Source organism: Sturnira hondurensis, unplaced genomic scaffold (genome assembly GCF_014824575.4).
Source record: "Sturnira hondurensis isolate 20B ecotype Veracruz unplaced genomic scaffold, ASM1482457v3 Scaffold0013299, whole genome shotgun sequence".
Taxonomy (NCBI): Eukaryota; Metazoa; Chordata; class Mammalia; order Chiroptera; family Phyllostomidae; genus Sturnira; species Sturnira hondurensis.
Window position 1 is genome coordinate 10187180 of NW_028085930.1, and position 17573 is coordinate 10204752.

General features: G+C 47.1%; 2 protein-coding genes across 3 annotated transcripts in view; one reads left to right on the forward strand and one right to left on the reverse strand.

Moving 5' to 3' along the window:
• The window catches only part of PLCL2 (phospholipase C like 2), a 160851-nt gene extending 143845 nt beyond the window's left edge, over window positions 1-17006 (forward strand). For both annotated transcript variants that reach the window (XM_037061358.1, XM_037061357.1), the window contains exon 7: window positions 16151-17006. In XM_037061358.1, coding sequence (XP_036917253.1) covers window positions 16151-16330 — 180 coding nt within the window. In that variant the 3' untranslated portion in view covers window positions 16331-17006. The remainder of the gene's footprint in view (window positions 1-16150) is intronic.
• LOC118997602 (40S ribosomal protein S2-like) lies at window positions 6947-7773 on the reverse strand. Its single transcript, XM_037061359.1, has 2 exons — window positions 7735-7773; window positions 6947-7687 (listed from the first exon to the last, which is right to left on the reverse strand). The coding sequence occupies exons 1-2, from the start codon at window positions 7771-7773 to the stop codon at window positions 6947-6949; spliced, it is 780 nt and encodes a 259-aa protein (XP_036917254.1).
• Window positions 17007-17573: the final 567 nt, after the last annotated feature.

Here is a 17573-nt window from a genome sequence, read left to right on the forward strand (position 1 = left end):
TTATTTTATTATAGGCAAAAGCAGACTCTGGGGACCACACTTTTATCTGTTAGTTCTCGTGCTTACTCGGTCATGGTCCACGCACCCACAGTTTGGGCGTGTCCTCCAGGAGCTGGTTCAAGATGCAGCGCCCCCCCGGCCCCGCCCTAGGCCCACCCAGTCAGAATCTGAGTCTCTGCAAGGTTCCCGAGTGTTAGTATGTACATTATTAAAGTTTGGGAAGCACTGGGCAAAACCACCAAAAATGGAAGCCTGGCTCACACATTCATGAAACACAGTTGCCATAAGGCCATGAACTAGATTTTAGAAATAAATAATTGAACCACACAGCCATGCTGAGGAAATGGGTTTTGACTTGTGGGCATAGGAGTTTTCCAACCTGTCGAGAATTTTTATGAGTTTATCTGAGCCCCAGTGACAACAACGTCAGGAAGCAAGATGTCAGGATGCTCTGGAAGCCGGATGTGCAGTTGCTTGTATACCTTTGGAATTAAGGAGGGGATTAAGGACGATTACCTGGGAGACAACAAGGTCCAAGATAGTCAACAACTTCTGTGCTCCCCTGAGGGTGCCTACACCTTCCAGGTGTGTGTACAACGGTTACTTCTGGCATTTCAAAGGTGTGGTAACCTAGATGCCCAAGAACAATGGACAGGGCTGGCTTGAAGCTTTTACTAAAGTTATAAACCTGGGCTGTCACCACTCACCATGACCTTCCCGGTTAGGATATGATCATACCCCCCAACCCTGTGATGTTCCTTTTGGTCACTGAGCTTGTTCGCACCCTCTCTTCCACGCAGACTTATGTCCAGGAGAGAGAATGAACACCTCAGACTTACTTTCTCATGGAAGCAAATGTATTGGATAGGGTAATGGATAGTTTCAAAATTTCCAGGATAATATGTGCTATGGGTGGTGTGTGAGGATGGTCGAATCAAGCAAGGGGTGGAGAAGAACTGGGGAGAGCTGTGTGTCATTTCTGTACTATAGAAAGGGCCTTTTCCCTTCCTGTGCATTTCACAGGCTTCAACTTTCTTTAGAAGAATCAGTGCTCCTGGAGTCTAAGGCGTGAGCTGCGTCTGAGCTGCGTCTAGCCTTTTCCTGGCAGGAGCTCCTCCCGTTGCTTGTTCTTTGAGGATAGAGAGGTGGTGGCCCCCCTCGGCCGCTGCGTGTGGTGTGCAGTGGCCACAGTGTCCCCAGAGGACGCTGGGTATGGGGAGAGGAGGAGGAAGCCAGGAGTGGGAATGACCTGGGACACTTACACGGGCAGCCCCCTGAGCCCCACTCAGACCCCCTGGTCCTGGATCTGAATCCCCGGGGGTTGGGGGGTGAGATGCAGAAATGTTCTTGTTTAACATGGAACAGTCCACGGGGCAGGGTGACCAGTCATCCAGGACGCAGGACTTTCTGCGTGAAATCTGGGACGGGCCTGGCTGCACGGGACAGCTGGTCACCCAGGCGGGGGCCCCCTGCCCTCAGCCCCTTCCATCCAAGGATGGCCATCCCAGTTTTTATGACTCTTGCTTTGCTTAGTTTTTCAATTTTAAGAATTGCTTTAAAATACAGAGATGAACAGAGAAGAGGCGTCATCCGTGACAACCACACCCAGCAGGACCCCCTAGTGACATCTCAGCCTGTTTACTTCCAGTCATTTTTTTTCTTTGACTAAAAACCGTGCACTTGTTTTCACAAACATATCTTCATTTTAAAGAAGTTTTTTTTTAATGTAGGAAAGATGAAAGTTTTAAAATGACCTCAGGTCCTCCCTTTGAGAAATAACTATTATGAAGTAGAAATGACTTTATACTAGGAAAATTTTTATTGTGAGTGTGGATGGATGGACGGACGGATGGATAGACGGATGAATTATAGGGATGCATTTTATAGACTCTGAGTCAGAGCTTTTTTTAAAATATTTTTGACATCTTTGGAGTTGCTGTGTGTCTATAGTCCACAACATCTCTGCAGGTGTCCTCATTAAACTGGCGGGTGATTTTTCTTTCTTAGCAGTATGTAAATAATGGTGCGTCTCGTAAGCTCTAGCATCTCAGATATTATAACATATGTCAGTAAATAGAGTCCTATTGTAATTGCTCTTTTTAACTTTAAAAAAAAAGTGTAAAGTTAGTCCTGACTGGTGTGGCTCAGTGGATTGAGTGCAGGCCTGTGAAGCAAAGGGTCACTGGTTCGATTCCCAGTCAGGGCACATGCCTGGGTTGCAGGCCAGGTCCCCAGTAAGAGACACGCGAGAGGCAGCCACACATGGATGTTTCTCTCCCACTCTTCCCTTCCTCTCTCTAAAAATAAATAAATAAATAAATGTTGAAAAGTGCTAATTTTTACTTTACCTAATATAACAGAAGAAAAGTAAACCAGAAAGAAGCTAAATGAGCCCTGGCTGGTGTAGCTCGGTGGATTGAGCGCGGGCCTGCGAACTACACGATCGCGGTTCGATTCCCCGTCAGGGCACATGCCTGGGTTGCGGGCCAGTTCCCAGCTGGGGATGCACAAGAAGCAACCATGCATTGATATTTCTCTCCCTCTCCTTCCCTTCCCTTCTAAAGATAAATAAATAAAAATTTTTGTTTAAAAAGAAGCTAAATGAAATGCTGAACAAACTTCTACAGCAAGAGGTATTCATCTCCTCTAACTCCCTCTGAGGTTAAGGAAAAGCGGTGAAAAATGTTAATAGGAACCATCTCATTGGGTTTTTTAAAGCTGCCCGTTTCCATTATAAGCTCTGTTGGTTGAGTTTCTGCTGTGAAAGATGAGAATATTAGTACTCTAAAATGTATCTAGGAAGGGAGTTGGGCATATATCGTCGGGTTTTTTTTTATGTTGTCCAGGTTTAAATCTTCCCATTGGGTCGCAAGACTAATGCCCGTGTTGCTTGGCGTAAGTGCGGTATCTCGATTAGTTCACTGTCCGCACGGGCTCAGGCAGTCACCCACGCTTTTCTGCAGCCGGAGGGAACGCAGAGAGAAGAGAGATCTCCGGTGGGGTTGCGGACAGCCTTGGTTTGACCAGTGGGACCCAGCTTCCTCACGTGCAAGGGTCCTGGCCTAGGCTTCCCGCCTCACAGTGGGGAGAAGCTGACGGCTTCGTTCACCCGGGAGCCAGCCCTCCAGACCTTCCTCTCACTAGACAGCATCGTTCTCTCTCCGTTTTGGTTAACTTTATTGAATTTATATAAAATAAATTCACCAATTATGACTACACTAGGGTGCATTTTTACAAACGTATGTAGTCACCCCACCCCATGGCAGTGATGACAGAGCTTTCTGTCACCCCCCAACCCCGGCCAAAGGTCCCACGTGCCCCTCTGTAGTCAATGCCTTCACCATGCCAGCGTCTGACCTGAGTTCCAGCTCTGTCACTCCCCCGTGCCCGGTGCAGTTGTGGACTGAGGGGGTAGTTTCGGTGCCTGGCTTTGTTCACGAAACGGAATGCTTTTGAGATTTGTCCCGCCCCCTGTCCCATCCCACCTTCCATCAAAACGCAGTGAAAACAGGACACTCAGCCACTCTGCTTGTCTCTGGCTTGGTTGGCTGTTAGAATTTTCCGGATGATTGTGAACTGCCAGTGTGAATTCTGTGAGCTTCAGAAGTTTGTTAATTATGTCATATCCTTTTCTTTGCTGGGTTGCTGTTGGTGGTTTTATATTTGTTTTTGTTTTGGCTAATTTTATTTTTGTTTCTCCTTTCATCACCAATGTGGGAGGTAACTTCTAGAACGCATTTTCAACCCATCGGCTTAATCGACAATATCCTCTCCTTTTGTTTTCCATTTGCTAAAATACTCATTGTACAGGTGATAATTCTCCTATTTCCATTTATTACTGTTTCAGAGGTCATGGAACCTCATAGTAGATTCACATCCTGACTCGGCGACTTCGCCTCCACGTCTGGGAACTCTCCCATCCTCTCTTAGCCCCCCCGGCTCAGCTCAGACATGCTTGCACCCTTGCCCAGACACTAGAGGATGAGGTGGCCTCTGGTCCCCTGCCCTCTGCCCCCCACCCCCCGGGCCTTCCGAAGGCTCAGGTGTGTCAGTGTTCTTTGTAGAACGGGGTGAGACCAGAATGACCCGCATACTTTAGGTGCAGCCTGGGCCGGCTGCTCCCTCGCCGGCCCAGAGGGAGACTCGTCGGTACGATTTTGCTCTTGGTCTGAAAGTTATCTTACTGTTAGTATAGGCCAACGTCGTGTTGCGTTGAACAGCACTTGCCTTGCGGACTCAGATGGAGCTGTCACAACCCAAGATGTTCTCCAGGCGAATTGCCGCCCGGCCACCTCTCCCACCCTGAGCCATCCCTCCCTCGGGGGAAGACTAAAAACGAAACCCTGAACATGATTAGAGGCTTGTTCTCTTTAGGAACAGAAGGCTTAGGCCAAAAATACATAATTAAACCAGACCCATTTTGCACCTGGGAAGACATTAATCTTGATTGCACTTGTGTTTGCTTGAGGCACAGTGCTCTCACCTCAGCGACCTGAAGCCGAACATTTATTTCCTTTCCGAGAATTACTTCGATGATCTATGTGTAAATTACTTACTTTATTGATGCTAATATCCTTGAGTTACACCGTTTATCACAGGCGATGTGTTATGCTGCCTGTTTTCCTGAGAAAGTGTGTAATTGAACTGAAAGGCGTTTCTCCGGTTGGCACGTGAGAGCCCCTCCCCCCTCGGAGGGCTGGGACAGCCAGACTGCCACTGTCTGTCCTTGGACAGGCTGCACGTCCTGCTGCATTTAAAGCGCAGTGACACCTCACGCAGCGGCGTCCCCCTGGTGCGGAATTTGCGATCCCTCGGTTGACATTTGGCTGTGCAGAGGTGTGCTGAGTAGATCAAAGGGCGAAGGAAGTGCTCGGCGCGCACTGGTTTCTCCTAGTGTTTGCACCGCGCCCACGGTGCAGCTCTGCACCTCTCAGAATCCCGGGGCCCGTCCCCTTGCTGCTCTCTGGCTCCTCTCTGGCCCTGGTCTCTCTGCCTCCAACCGGCTCTTGACCTCCTGCCTGCTGTGCTTGGGTCATGGCCCACTTCCACTATCTGGGGACTCTGCTGGCTGCCCCTGAAGCCCGCACCCCACTCCTGCCCCAGAGCAACCACCTCTGGGCCCCGCTCACGGCCAGCGCGAAAACTAACCCTTTCTATGGCCAAGCCTGGCACAGGATATGTGGTCACTGTGGGGACTTAGAAGGCTTTGGAGGACAGAAACCACACGCCTGAACCCCAGGGGGGCCCCACAGGCACCTTTGGGGAGTCGTGGAATCACGTGGGGAAGTCGGTCCGGCTTGCACACCACCTCCTCCAAGGCGCTGCCTCCCAGCACCTGTCCCCCGACTCCCGATCTTTCTTGAGTGACATGTAAAATTGTTTCTGAGGAGAAAGGCATTCATTCTCAATTTAATTATGTTGAATTTTATATGGTAGAATGTTTATTAACTTGTGTACCAACCTTTGAGCACAACCATTGTTAAATTGGGGAATTACTGAATGTAATGAAATAGCACAAATATTGGCAAAAAAATTTAAAAAGAAGGATGGGTGGAGAATAAGACACGAGGGTAGTCTTCAGATGGGCCCACTGGCCTTCCTCAGTCAAGACAGTTCCCTGAACAATCAAACGTGTGTCCGGGCCAGGAGAAGAATGGAGGGTAAGGAGCCGTGTTCACAGGCCTCGTCTTCACACTCAGAGCCCCACGCGCACCCCGTCAGCGACACTGAGCCCTTTGGGGGTTGAAGGCGGGGAGAGGGACCACACTACTTCGTAAGCGTTCAGGGAGGCGAGTTTATATGCAGCTCCATTGCTCTCCCTTGGATCGTGTGAATGAACGTGAGAGGAAGCCAACGAGACAGAAAGAATAATCATTGAAGTGACTCTAACCTCCTAGAGAAAAGCATGTGCCATCATCCCCTGTTGCACCGGCTGTGGGTGCTGATGACCAGGGATCTATGTCAAGTGCAAGGTTCACTGAGACTTCAGTGGGAAGAAGGCCTGGCCAAGCTGAGAGGCCTTCCTCAGGTCTGTGAACATATCATAGCCTTAGCCGGCCACACCCGGCTTCTTCCCGGGAGCTGACGTCAGCGGGTAGTGACAGCCGTTTGGAACCGGTGCTCAGACCCCCACAGCCCTTTCATTCCCGGTTCACTGAGTCCTCACTCCACACACATGAATTGGAAACCTGTGCCTCTGTTCCTGCGTCAACTACAGGAAGAGCGAAGTGTCTGCACAGTTTGTAATGTGCTGAGGACATGAAACGTGTCGTGGACATTCCACTTTACTTTCTTTCAAGTGTCACACGTTAGACATGAAAGCACACAGAGAGAAACTTGTGTGTAAGCACGATTTGCTGGGTAGGCTCTGTCTTGGGTGAGGCTCTTTATCTCTCTAAACTCTGTTTCTTCACCTTTAATTTTTCAAAATCCTAACCCAAGGATATGTTTATTGATTTAGAGAGAGAGGAAGGGAGAGAGAGGGGATCTGTGTGAGAGAGAAACATCGATCGATTGCTTCCACCATGTGCCCTGAACCTGCAAACCTAGGTGTATGTCCTGACTAAGGGTTGAGGCCACAGCCTTTTGTGTATGAGATGACGCTTCAACCAACTGAGCCACTCGGCCAGGGCAGTTTGCTCATCTCTAAAGTGCGGATAGTAATTGCACTCTCTCACAGAATTGAGAAATTCTCGTGAGAGAATCTTTGTAAAGGGCTTAGTACAGTGCCTGGCATCCAGTAGCCACTCAATAAATGGTAACTGTTCTTTCCAGAAGGCTTTGGTGGTATACATTCCCACAGACTAATATTGGACATAATGTAGGTTCTGTGGTTTCTTTCTTTCTTTTTAACAGGCTTAATTCATTTTATTTTCCTTGTACAAAAATTGTGTGGTGGCCACAGCTGGAGCCTGGGTGGTCTGCACAGAAACTCTGGTGTGGGTCTTTACAAGATGGTTGGTGAGTTCCTGACAGGGGACTTGGTGAGCACAGTCTCTTCCCAGAGGTCAGGGGTGTAGGTTTTAGAGACGGCAGCAAAGGTGGCTTTGGCAAAGTTGCCCAGGGCAGCAGTGCAGCCCCTGGCTGAGGCATAGCTGTTGTCGATACCAACCATCAGCAGCAGCTGTTCAGGCACAGGGGCCGAAACGATGCCAGTGCCCCTGGGTGCAGGGATTAGGTGCCCCAGCACGGAGCCACCAGGCCCGGTCACCTTACAAGGGACGGTGTGGGTCTTGCCGATCTTGTTCCCCCAGTAGCCTCGCTGCACAGGGACACTGGAGAGCTTTGGCCAGGATGATGTCCTCACAGATGGCAATGGTATTTCCTTTGAGCACTTAACACCCAGATTAATGTGTCCATTGTAGTCCCCAGTGGTGACAAATGCCTTCAACCAGGTCCTTTGGCCTGCACGTGTCTGCTTTTGCATGGGCATAATCTTCACAACCTGGTCCTTGAGGGATGCACCCAAGAAAAAGTCAGCGATCTTAGATTCCTTAATGGGCAGAGGAAAGAGACAGATCTCCAGAGACTTGATTTTCATGTCCTTGACCAGGCGGCCCAACTTGGTGACGGGGATCCACTCCTTATCCTCGGCCTTGCCTCCGTGAGCCCCGCGGACTGACTCGACCCTGACCCCGGTCGCCACCTTGGCCCTGAATGCCACTGCCAAGTCCTCCAGGGAAGCCACCTCAGCCTCCCATCCAGGGCCCTGGGGCCTCTAAGCCCCCCCCCNACCCCCCCCCCCCCCCCCCCCCCCCGCAGCACCGGCGTCATCCGCCATGTGGTGTTTACTGGGAAAAAGAGGAGGTTCTGCGGTTTCAAACTTAGAACTCTCGTTACATTCTCAGCCCTTCTGTGCCAATTTGGATTGTAGTTGTAAGAAATACAACACATTAAATAGTTTCCATAGCACTCTTAAAAGAGGTTTGTGCATTTGGCCTGTGATTCTGTTTACTTATAAAATCCTGGCTTGACAAGTATTCACTTTTTATGTGTCTCACATCACCCCGGTCAGTAACTAACCCACGATGTTTACTAAAAGGCACTGTGTTTGTGACCACCCACTACTCGTTGTCTAGATAAACGGGACCGCATCAGGGCTCTGCAGGTTGGATTCTCTGGCTCTGCTTGAAGAAGACGCTAACGTGAGAGAGAGCAGAGGGGCCCCAGACTTGTGTTCTGTCCTCTGACTTAGAGTAACACTGAGGGCACCTGAGGCCTCTTGGAGACTTGTGGGGTGACGGGAACGATATGGACATGTCCATACCAACTTGCTGAGTGAGGGCCCAGCATGTGCCGGGTGTCGGGCTCACTCCGGGTTGCAGACCGCCGTCCTGCCTGGCCTGGGTGCTCCGCAGGGGCCTCCCTTCTTTCCTTGCTCCGGAGTCATCCTCATCTTTGGGGAGCAGAAGGCGTGTGTGACGGCACATACAATCTGCTGTGGTGCCCTCCGTGTTCCTGAGTGGATAAAGAAGCCAGAAGGCGGCAGCCTAGTCTGCACCATCCGGGTGCACCTCCTTGTGTTGGGGCCGAAAGCCCCAGAAAAACCCAAAGTCTCAATGGGCTCCAGACGTGCTGAGGTCAGACCAGACACTGATAACTTACATTCCTCTTTGCAATTTTTTTAAAGACGTATTCATGACTTTTGTGCCTTTTTCAGACAACGAAAATGGTCTGTGTGTCTTCTTTCTCCTCCTTCCCACTGCTTGTAAGTCGGAAGCAGAGCGGCTGCTGGCCCCCAGGAAAGGGCGGGGGGATCTTCGTTCTCTCTCTCTCTCAGTCATGCGGCCTTGGCGTGGGCTGGTGGCAGAGGCTGGGGAGTCTTTATGGCCACACTCAATCCCTCACCTCAGAATTAGGGCAAGTCCATTTTTCTGTATAAATAGGGTGAGGAAAAAGGCTTTGAAAAAATTAGCTGACCTGTACAATCCCTATTGTTTTAGCTCTAGGTTTGAATAAAAGCAATGAAGTGTGATCGTTAATCTTGGATTCAAAAGCTGTGTGTAGTACTAACAGATGTGCCCTGAAACATTTTCAATTTGTAAAAAACCGGGGCATCCTTTGAAGTCAGGCAGAAAGTTTGTTGATCGCCCAGTGTTGAGCATGGTCGGGCACCAGCTCTGGCCCCTGCCGTCCGCCAGCCTTCCTTCCTGGCTGCTCTAGCCTCTGACCCAGCCCCGGGTGAGCCACGGGCCGAGCCAGAAGGAGCAGGCTCACACCGACCCTTAGCAACAGCCGCTGGGAACCCCCCGCCCTTGGCTGTATCTTTCAAAGATCATTTTCTGAGTCTAACTAAGAATCTTAAATATTTTGACCTAAGGTTGTTATAAATCTTTCAAGATGAAAACCAAATAGAATAAGTTATGAAACTCAGCACAGAATGTGTGAAACCAGCTAGGGTTTGAGATTCTCAGCTAAAAACATTGCAAAGCCCGTTCTGTGGGCGTCTTCAAAGCCAGACACCCAGTGTCAGTGGGCAGCGGCGGCTTAAATAGCCTGTGCTCTTTTGAAGCAGGCTGCTGTGAACAGTGCTACGGAGAACTCCATTGCCTCTTTCAGAATCGTTTCCTTACTCACTCTAGACACCGTAATTCCAAGGCGTGCCAGGCATGTTTTTAGATGCATAGAATAAAATGAGTGATGAGGGTCAAGTTTGGCAGCCCTGCGGGCCCGCGTCTGACACCCACAGAGATACTTGGCGTCTCATTTGGATACTAGCCAAAGGCCTGGTCTGCCATAGTGAGTTGTCTGAACTTGGAAAACATGAGATTCAAACAGGTAAAGAACTCTCTTATTACCGCGTTAATTATCCTACACCCTCTGGGGGTTTATTTTTTAATACCCTATCATCGGTGGTAGCTCTATATATGCTGACGTGGAAAGGTTGCCAAAAACCAAAACATGGTTTTGGGTGAACAAAAAGGAAACTGAAGAATAGTATAGTTTGTTTGAAATCGTTTATGTAAAAATAAACTAAAATACCTATTCATAATACATATAAATGCAGAGGAAGGGAAAACACGTTGTTTGGGAGGGAGCTAGGGAAATTAAAGAGACTTAGGCTTCCTTGTGTTCCTTCAATGTGCTTCCTGAGCCCACGTCGGAGGGTTCATCCGCGACCCAAGAACATCAAGTCCCCGCCCCCGTGGAGTTCACATGCAAGGGGGGGAACAGACAATAAAAGAGGCTGGACAGTATGTCTGATAAGATGTGTCTTGGAGAAAGCAAGGCAGGGAAGGGGTAAAGAGAACTCGGAGCTTGAGGTGGGAGTTCTAATTTTAGAAAGGTTGGCACCAAAAAGGGTGCTTCCGAGTCAAGACCGGCAGGAGGAGAGTGAGCGGGCTGTTGTGCATTTCTGGGAGGAGCCCTCTTCACTTAGGGAACGAATGGGAGGGCGCAGACCCGAGGCCACCCGGAGGACCAGCCGTGCTGGGGAACGGCCCGGTGTAACAGGCTGAGTGACGAGGCGGGGCGATGGAGGGGCTAAGGACAGCGTGGGGGCAGGTCCTGAAGGGCTGAGGGAAGGGACCTGGGCTCTCACTGAGTTATCTGGGAAGCCTCGGAGCAGGAGGCGTGTTCTCGCTGTGTTTTGATTGGATCTGTCTGGCCGTCCTGTTGAGAAGGGAGAAGCAGGGTGACCAGCTGGAAGCTGTGGTCACAAATCCAGAGAAATGGGGGGGGGGGGTTAGGCTGCAGTGGTGGCAATGAGGGTGGTAGGAGTTGGTGTGTGCATGTGTATATGTGTATTTTAGTATTTTTAATTTTATTTTTCAATTACATTCAGTATTATTTTATGTTAGTTCAAGGTATGCAGCATAGGGGTTAGACTTTACTAAGTGTCCCCTCTAATATTTTCCAGTACCTGGCCCCATACATCGTTACCCACCTGGCCCCATACATCGTTATTGCAATATTATTGACTGTATTCCCTACACTGTGCTTTACATCCTCATGAGTATTTTGTAACTACCAATCAGTACTTCCGACTCCCTTCACCTTTTTCACCCAGTCTCCGGACCCCCCTCACCCTCAGGCAACCATCAGTCTGTACTCTGTGTCTATGAGTCTGTCGGGTGGAGCCAACAGGAGGTGCTGACAGGCAGAGTGAGGGGTGCAAAAAATGAGAGGAGTCGAAAATGGTGCCGAGGTCTTTGGTTTGAGTCACTGCAAGAACAGAGTTGTCTGCACCTAGAAGCTCTGGTTATGGGGGAGGGGAGGATGCCAGGGACTCGGTTCAGGACACATTAAGCCCAGGGGGCAGGCCAAGTAGGCATGTTGATCAGAGCCACCAATTTTTACTAACAGATATTAACACAGAAATCAATGGAACTGAAAACAAGAAATTAATAGAGAAAATGAACAAAATACAAGTCAGTTCTTGGAAAAGATCAATAAAATCAATAAGCCTCTAGTCAGGCTAACTGGAGGGGGGCGGAGAGCAGACACAAATTACTGAGATCAGAAATGAAAGAAAGAACATCCCTACAGATCTGATGGGCTTTAAAAGGATAATTACAAAATGCTATGAACAACTCCATGTCCACACTTTTGATAACCTCAAAGAAGTGGACCAATTCCTTGAAAGGTGCGATCTGCCAGAGCTCACCCAAGAAGAGAGAGACAATCTGAATAGGCCTATCTCTATTAAATAAATTGAATCAATACTTAATAACCTTTAAGAACAGAAAGCACCAGCTCAATGGATTCCCTGGTGAATTCTACTGAACATTCAAGGAAGAAAGTATACCAGTTCTCTGTAGTCTGTTCCGGAAAATTGAAGTAGAGTGAGTATTTCCTAATACATTCTACATGGCCAGCATTACCCTAATGCCAAGACCAAAGACGTTGTAAGGAAAGAGAACTATTGACCAATATCACTCATGAGCATACATGCAAAAATCCTCAAGAAAACATTGACCAGGAGAACCCAACAATGTATAAAAAGAATTATACACCATGGTCAAATGAGATTTATACTACATATGAAAAAGGTTAGTTCAACATCAAAAATCCATTAGTATAATTCATCACATCAATAGGCTAAAAAAAGTCATTATCATCACAATGATAAAATCCAACAGTTATTCATGGAAAAACTCTTGGTAAAGTGGGAATAAAGAAGAACTTTCTCACTTTGATAAAGAACATCTACCAAAAAAAAAAAACTATTAGTAACATCATACTTAATGGTGAGAAACTCACAACTTTCCTACTAAGATCTGGAATGAGGGCAAGGTGTCCCCTGGTACCACTGCTAGAAATCCTAGCTAATGCAGCAAGAAAAGAAAAGGGGAAAAGGTATACTGATTAGTAAGGGAGAGATAAAACTTTTTGTTCACTGATGACATGATCATTATGTAGAAATTGCAAAAACAATTCAACAACAAAGCCCTCCCCTATGTAGAAGTTCCAAAAAAGTTGACCAAGCCCCACCCCTGGAATTAACAGGCTATTACAGCAAATTTGCAGGGTGCAAGGTTAATGTGTGAAAGTCAGTCACTTTCCTAGATACAATAGTAGGGAAGAATGAAAAGAATTTGATATTAAACACACTATACCATTTATATTAGCACTCTCCCCAAAAGAAATACTTAGGTAATAAATCTAACAAAATATGCATGGTCTATATGAGGATCTATATAAGCAAAACTACAAAACGTGGATGAAATATATCAAAAAAGAAGTGAATAAATGGAGCAACGTTTTATGTTTGTGGATGAGAAGACTCAGTATTTTCAAATGTCATTTCTTTCCAACTTGATAGATAGACTCAATGTAATCTCATTCCGGATCCCAGCAAGTAATTTTGTGGGTATTAACAAACTGATTCCAGGCTTATATGGAGAGACGGAAGACCCAGAATCACCAACACGGTATTGAAGGAGAAGAGCGAAGTCAGAGGCCTGACGCTACCTGACTTCAAGGTTTCCGCTAAAGCTGCAATAGTCAAGGCAGTGTGGTGTCGGTCAGGGCATGGGTAGTCCCTTTGATGGAACAGAACAGAGAGCCCAGAAACAGGCCCACACATGCATGTAGTCGGCTGATCGTTGGCCAAGAAGCAAAGACAGTACAACGGGCAAAGATAGTTTTCAACAAATGGAGCTGGAACAATGGGCATCCACATGCAAAAACAGGTAAATAAATAAACAAATCTAGACACAGCCCTTCCGCCCTTCACGAAAGTTAACTCAAAACAGATCATACACTTAAAGGTAAAGTGCAAAACTCTAAAACTCCTAGAAGAAAGCATAGGATAAAATTAAGATGGCCTCAGGGATGGCAGTGACTTTTTAGATACAATACCAAAGATGTGCGTGATTCACGAATGAAAAATTCAGAAGCTGGACTTCATTAAAATGAAGCAACTTTTGCTCTGAAAGGCAAGTTAAGAGAGTAAGGAAACAGGCCACAGACTTGGGGAAAATATCAGCAAAATCCATATCCGATAAAGGACTGTTATTCAAAACACGACAATAAGAAAATGAACAACCTAATTTTAGATCAGTCAAAATACCTGAGCAGAAACCTCACCGAGGATGATATACTGATGTCAAAGTGCATGTGTGAAAGGATGGTCGCCGTCACATGTCATTACAGAATTGCAGATTAACACAAAGGCGAGACACCACTACACACCTGTTACAATGGCCAAAATCCAAAACACTGACACCACCAAACGCTGGTGAGAACGTGGAGCAGCAGGAACTGTCCCTGCCCACTGCGGGGGCACAGAAGGGTGCAGCCACTTTGGAAGGCAGTTGGGCAGTTTCTTACCAAACTAAGCATGCTTTTACCATATGACGCACCAACCACTGTTCTTTTGATATCTACCAACATAAATCGAAAACTTATGTCCACAAAAACAATCTACACATGGATTTTTAGAGCAGCTTCATTCATAATTGCTGTAACTTGGATGTAACCAAGATGCCCTTCAGCGGGGGAATGGTTAAACAGTGGTACATCCAGACAATAGAATCTTCCTCAGCACTGAGGCAAGATTCTAGCCACCAAGACATAAAACATGTGGAGGAAACTTAAATGCGTGTTATGAAGGAAGCCAATCTGAAAAGGCTACATACTGTGTAAATCCAACTATATGACACTGGAAAAGGCAAAACTATTGGGTCAGTAAAAAGCTCAGTGGTTGCCAGAGATGAGGGGAAGGGAGGGGTGAGTGGGTGGGGCACAGAGGACTTTTAGGGCAGTGAAATGACTGCATGGTCCTGGGATGGTGGGTACCTTCACCCCACACTGTGGGATACACAACCCCAAGAGTGAACCCTGATGTTCACCACAGGCTTCGGGCGATAACCACAGGGCAGTGTGAGGTCATCGACTGTAACAGGTGTGGCACCATGGGGCAGGACGTGGCTGTGGGGGGTGTGCCTATGGGGACGGGGTGATGGGAACTCTGCTTTCTGCCCAGATTTGCTGCGAACCTGGAACTGATACTGTGAGATGCAAGTTTATGGATTAGAAGGAACAATGTTTGGAGTACATTTTAGAGTACAAATGGAGTATTACCTAGTTACAATCTATTTAACCCTAAATATGCAGCAATCCTACGTGCGAAGTCCAATAAACTCATGAACAGGAAATCATATTCCCAGAACAATACGGTATATTTATATACAAACATGTTACTACTTATGAAATTTCAGGATAGGAGTTCAGTGACTAGTGACACGGAATAAACACAAAGCTCCTTCAGTTAAACTACGTAATGGAATATCTATTTATAGTAACTAATTAGAGGTCTCTTTGCAATGCAGGAAAATCATGAGCAGTAAACGGCACACAGCAAACCGTTCTGTGGATTCCCACCTCATGGTGACTTAAATTGCATTGCAGTCTGGTCTCACTAGTGACTGGGATTCGATTATAGCCCGGCTGTTTGCTGGCATCACTCCTCACCCATCACCCATCACCCGTCACCCTCACAAGTGGCCCCGGACTGTACAGAAGTACTTTAGTGGGGATGCGCATGGGGAGCCAGCTCAAAAATAAAAATAGGAAAGCAGAATGGGAGAAAGAAGGGATGGTACTAAGAATACAAGTATGGCAAAGAAAAAGTCAAACTACAGTGGAATCATAGAGCAGTCGAATAAACTTAGAGCGTAAGAAAAGGGGAAAAATAGTGAGCAAAGAAAATAAGAAAGAAGGAAAGATAGCAGTATTAGTAGAACCGTCGGTTGGTGGGAAGAGGATTACCTATAGGGAAGGAAAATAGAACAAAAAAACCAAAGCAGGAATGTCGGAATCTGCAACAACGGAGCCACTTACTCCGCATCATCTCTTCTACTCAATAACCTTAAAACCCCTGGCTCTGCGGGCAGTTTCACTCCCCAGGGGACATTTGACAAACCTGCAGACGGTTCGGTCATCTCGGCTGAGTGGCTGCTGCTAGTCGCTAGTGGGTGAAGGCCAGGGGTGCTGCTAAGCACCTTGAGATGCACACGTTAGCCCCCACCCCCAGGTTAGAGGTTGTCACGGGCTCAGAATGGTGGAGGGGTGGGGATGGGTGTGATCGTGGGGCCCAACATGGGGAGATCTTTGTGGCGATGCAATAGCTCTGTGTGTTGATTTCCGTGGTGGTTACACGAGTCCGCACATGGGGTGAAGTGGTGCAGAACTGTACACACGTGTTGCGTCGGTGCCCGCCCCTGGTGCCGGTGTCCCATTGCAGACAAAAGATGTACATGAGCCTTTGGGCACATTTGGGTGCACAAGACCTCTCTGAACTATGTTTACATCCTCTGTGAGTTTATACGTATTTCAGAATAAAAGTTTATGAAAAATGAACCGTAAAAGGAAAAACCAAGAGGGGCCGAACAACCAATGGAAGACGTCATTTTAGCCAGGGCAGATGGGAACAGTGTGCACACACAACACACACACACACACACACACACACCTCTGTTCAGATCTGTGTGGAAAGGACTGAAAAGGCAGCGTGCTCCTGGAGCATGGCGTTGAAAACCAAAAAAGCAAACTCATTTGTTACGAAAATTGACCCATTCGGGTACCATGCCAGTAAGACATACACTCACCCTCCTGGAGGTGGGTCGGTTTCAGCGGAAGACCTCTGTTTGCAAGCTGTCTCGATGTCATGCCATCTCTAACGTGTTTCATTGTATGTTTGTTCCAGGGGCAAGCAGACCTTTTGAAATATGCTAAGAATGAGACTTTGGAGAACCTGAAACAAATCCATTATGCTGCTGTTTCGTGTGGACTGAATAAACCAGGGACAGAAAATACTGACGCTCAAAAGCCCCGCCGGAGCCTGGAGGTCATCCCTGAAAAAGGGAACGATGAAACTGGAGAGTGAGGGAACTTCTAGAAATCATTTTGGAGTTCGTGACTCTAGGACCGTTGGCAGTCAAATGGAACTTTGCACTCACTGATGGAAATAAGGTTTGGGATCTTAAAAGCACAACTGGAATAGCTAATTACAATCTATTAAAACTGTGAATGTACTAGCAGTCCGGCGTGTGAAGGCAAATAAACTCTTTGACAAGAAATTATATTCCTGGCCAAAGTACGCTATATTTGTATGCAAAGACATCATCACTCAGTTCTAGTGTGAACAACAGACTAGTTACTCTAGTTCCATCGAGGAAAAAAAATGTTTTCCTAACTGGAAACGCTTTCCTTAAGGTCGAAATGAATTGTATTGTCAGATTAGTATTTATTGGAGCAAAACCTAGTCTGAACATTTTACTTATGTGTGATTGCCAGATTCTCTGGGCTGTAGATGATTTTGGTGGCATGCCTGCTGAGCCATAATTGCTAAGGAGAATGTAAGCGGACAGATCCCCTGAACCCCCAGGGACCTTGGAGAGCCATCGAATACAAGACGTGCAATTGGACTGAAGCTCCCCGGCTGGAGACATGTGCTGGGTATAATATATACGATGTAAAAGCAGCCTATTTGGAAGCAGCACATTGTAAATAGTTTTTCATTGTATGAAGTAGTGTTCACATTAAAGAGATGTTTTATGATATTTCTCCAATAGCAGTACATGCCTTTAATGAAATTTTAATTTTTTAAATGTTACTTCAAGATATTCCGCTCTTAAGAGTGACCGATTACTTGGTAAACCGCTTTGTCAAAAGTACGTTGCTTGTCTGGCTTGACACCTGCCTTTAGTAAGGTGTTCACAGCTTTGCACAGTGGCAGCTGACTGCGCAGGGCACTGGGACCCCTCTCCCTGCTTCTCAGCTCGCAGTGAAGTGTGCCTTCAAGTAGCACGAACAGTAAGTCGAAGGCTAGGGAAGATGATGTAGTTTTCATAAGGCCGGCTGTTTTTAGCCCAAGTTTTTAACTTTGTGCGACTTTTGCAAAGATACCAAACACTGCAGCCTAATTAGTGCTTCTCCCAAACCAAAATTGCTTTAGAATTTTGGAAGAGTAGAAGAGATCTAAATCTTCACCAGAGCCCTCCTTTTTTAAAATTATATTTTACTGATTATGCTATTACAGTTCCTAATTTTCCCTCTTTATTCTCCCTCCACCCTGCACCCCCCAACCCTCCAGCATCCACCCGCCTTAGTTCATGTCCATGGGTTGT

Excerpts from the sequence above, each read along its gene's own strand:
- LOC118997602 (XM_037061359.1), bottom strand. The coding sequence starts at position 7,773 with ATGACGCCGGTGCTGCGGGGGGGGGGGGGGGGGGGGGGG.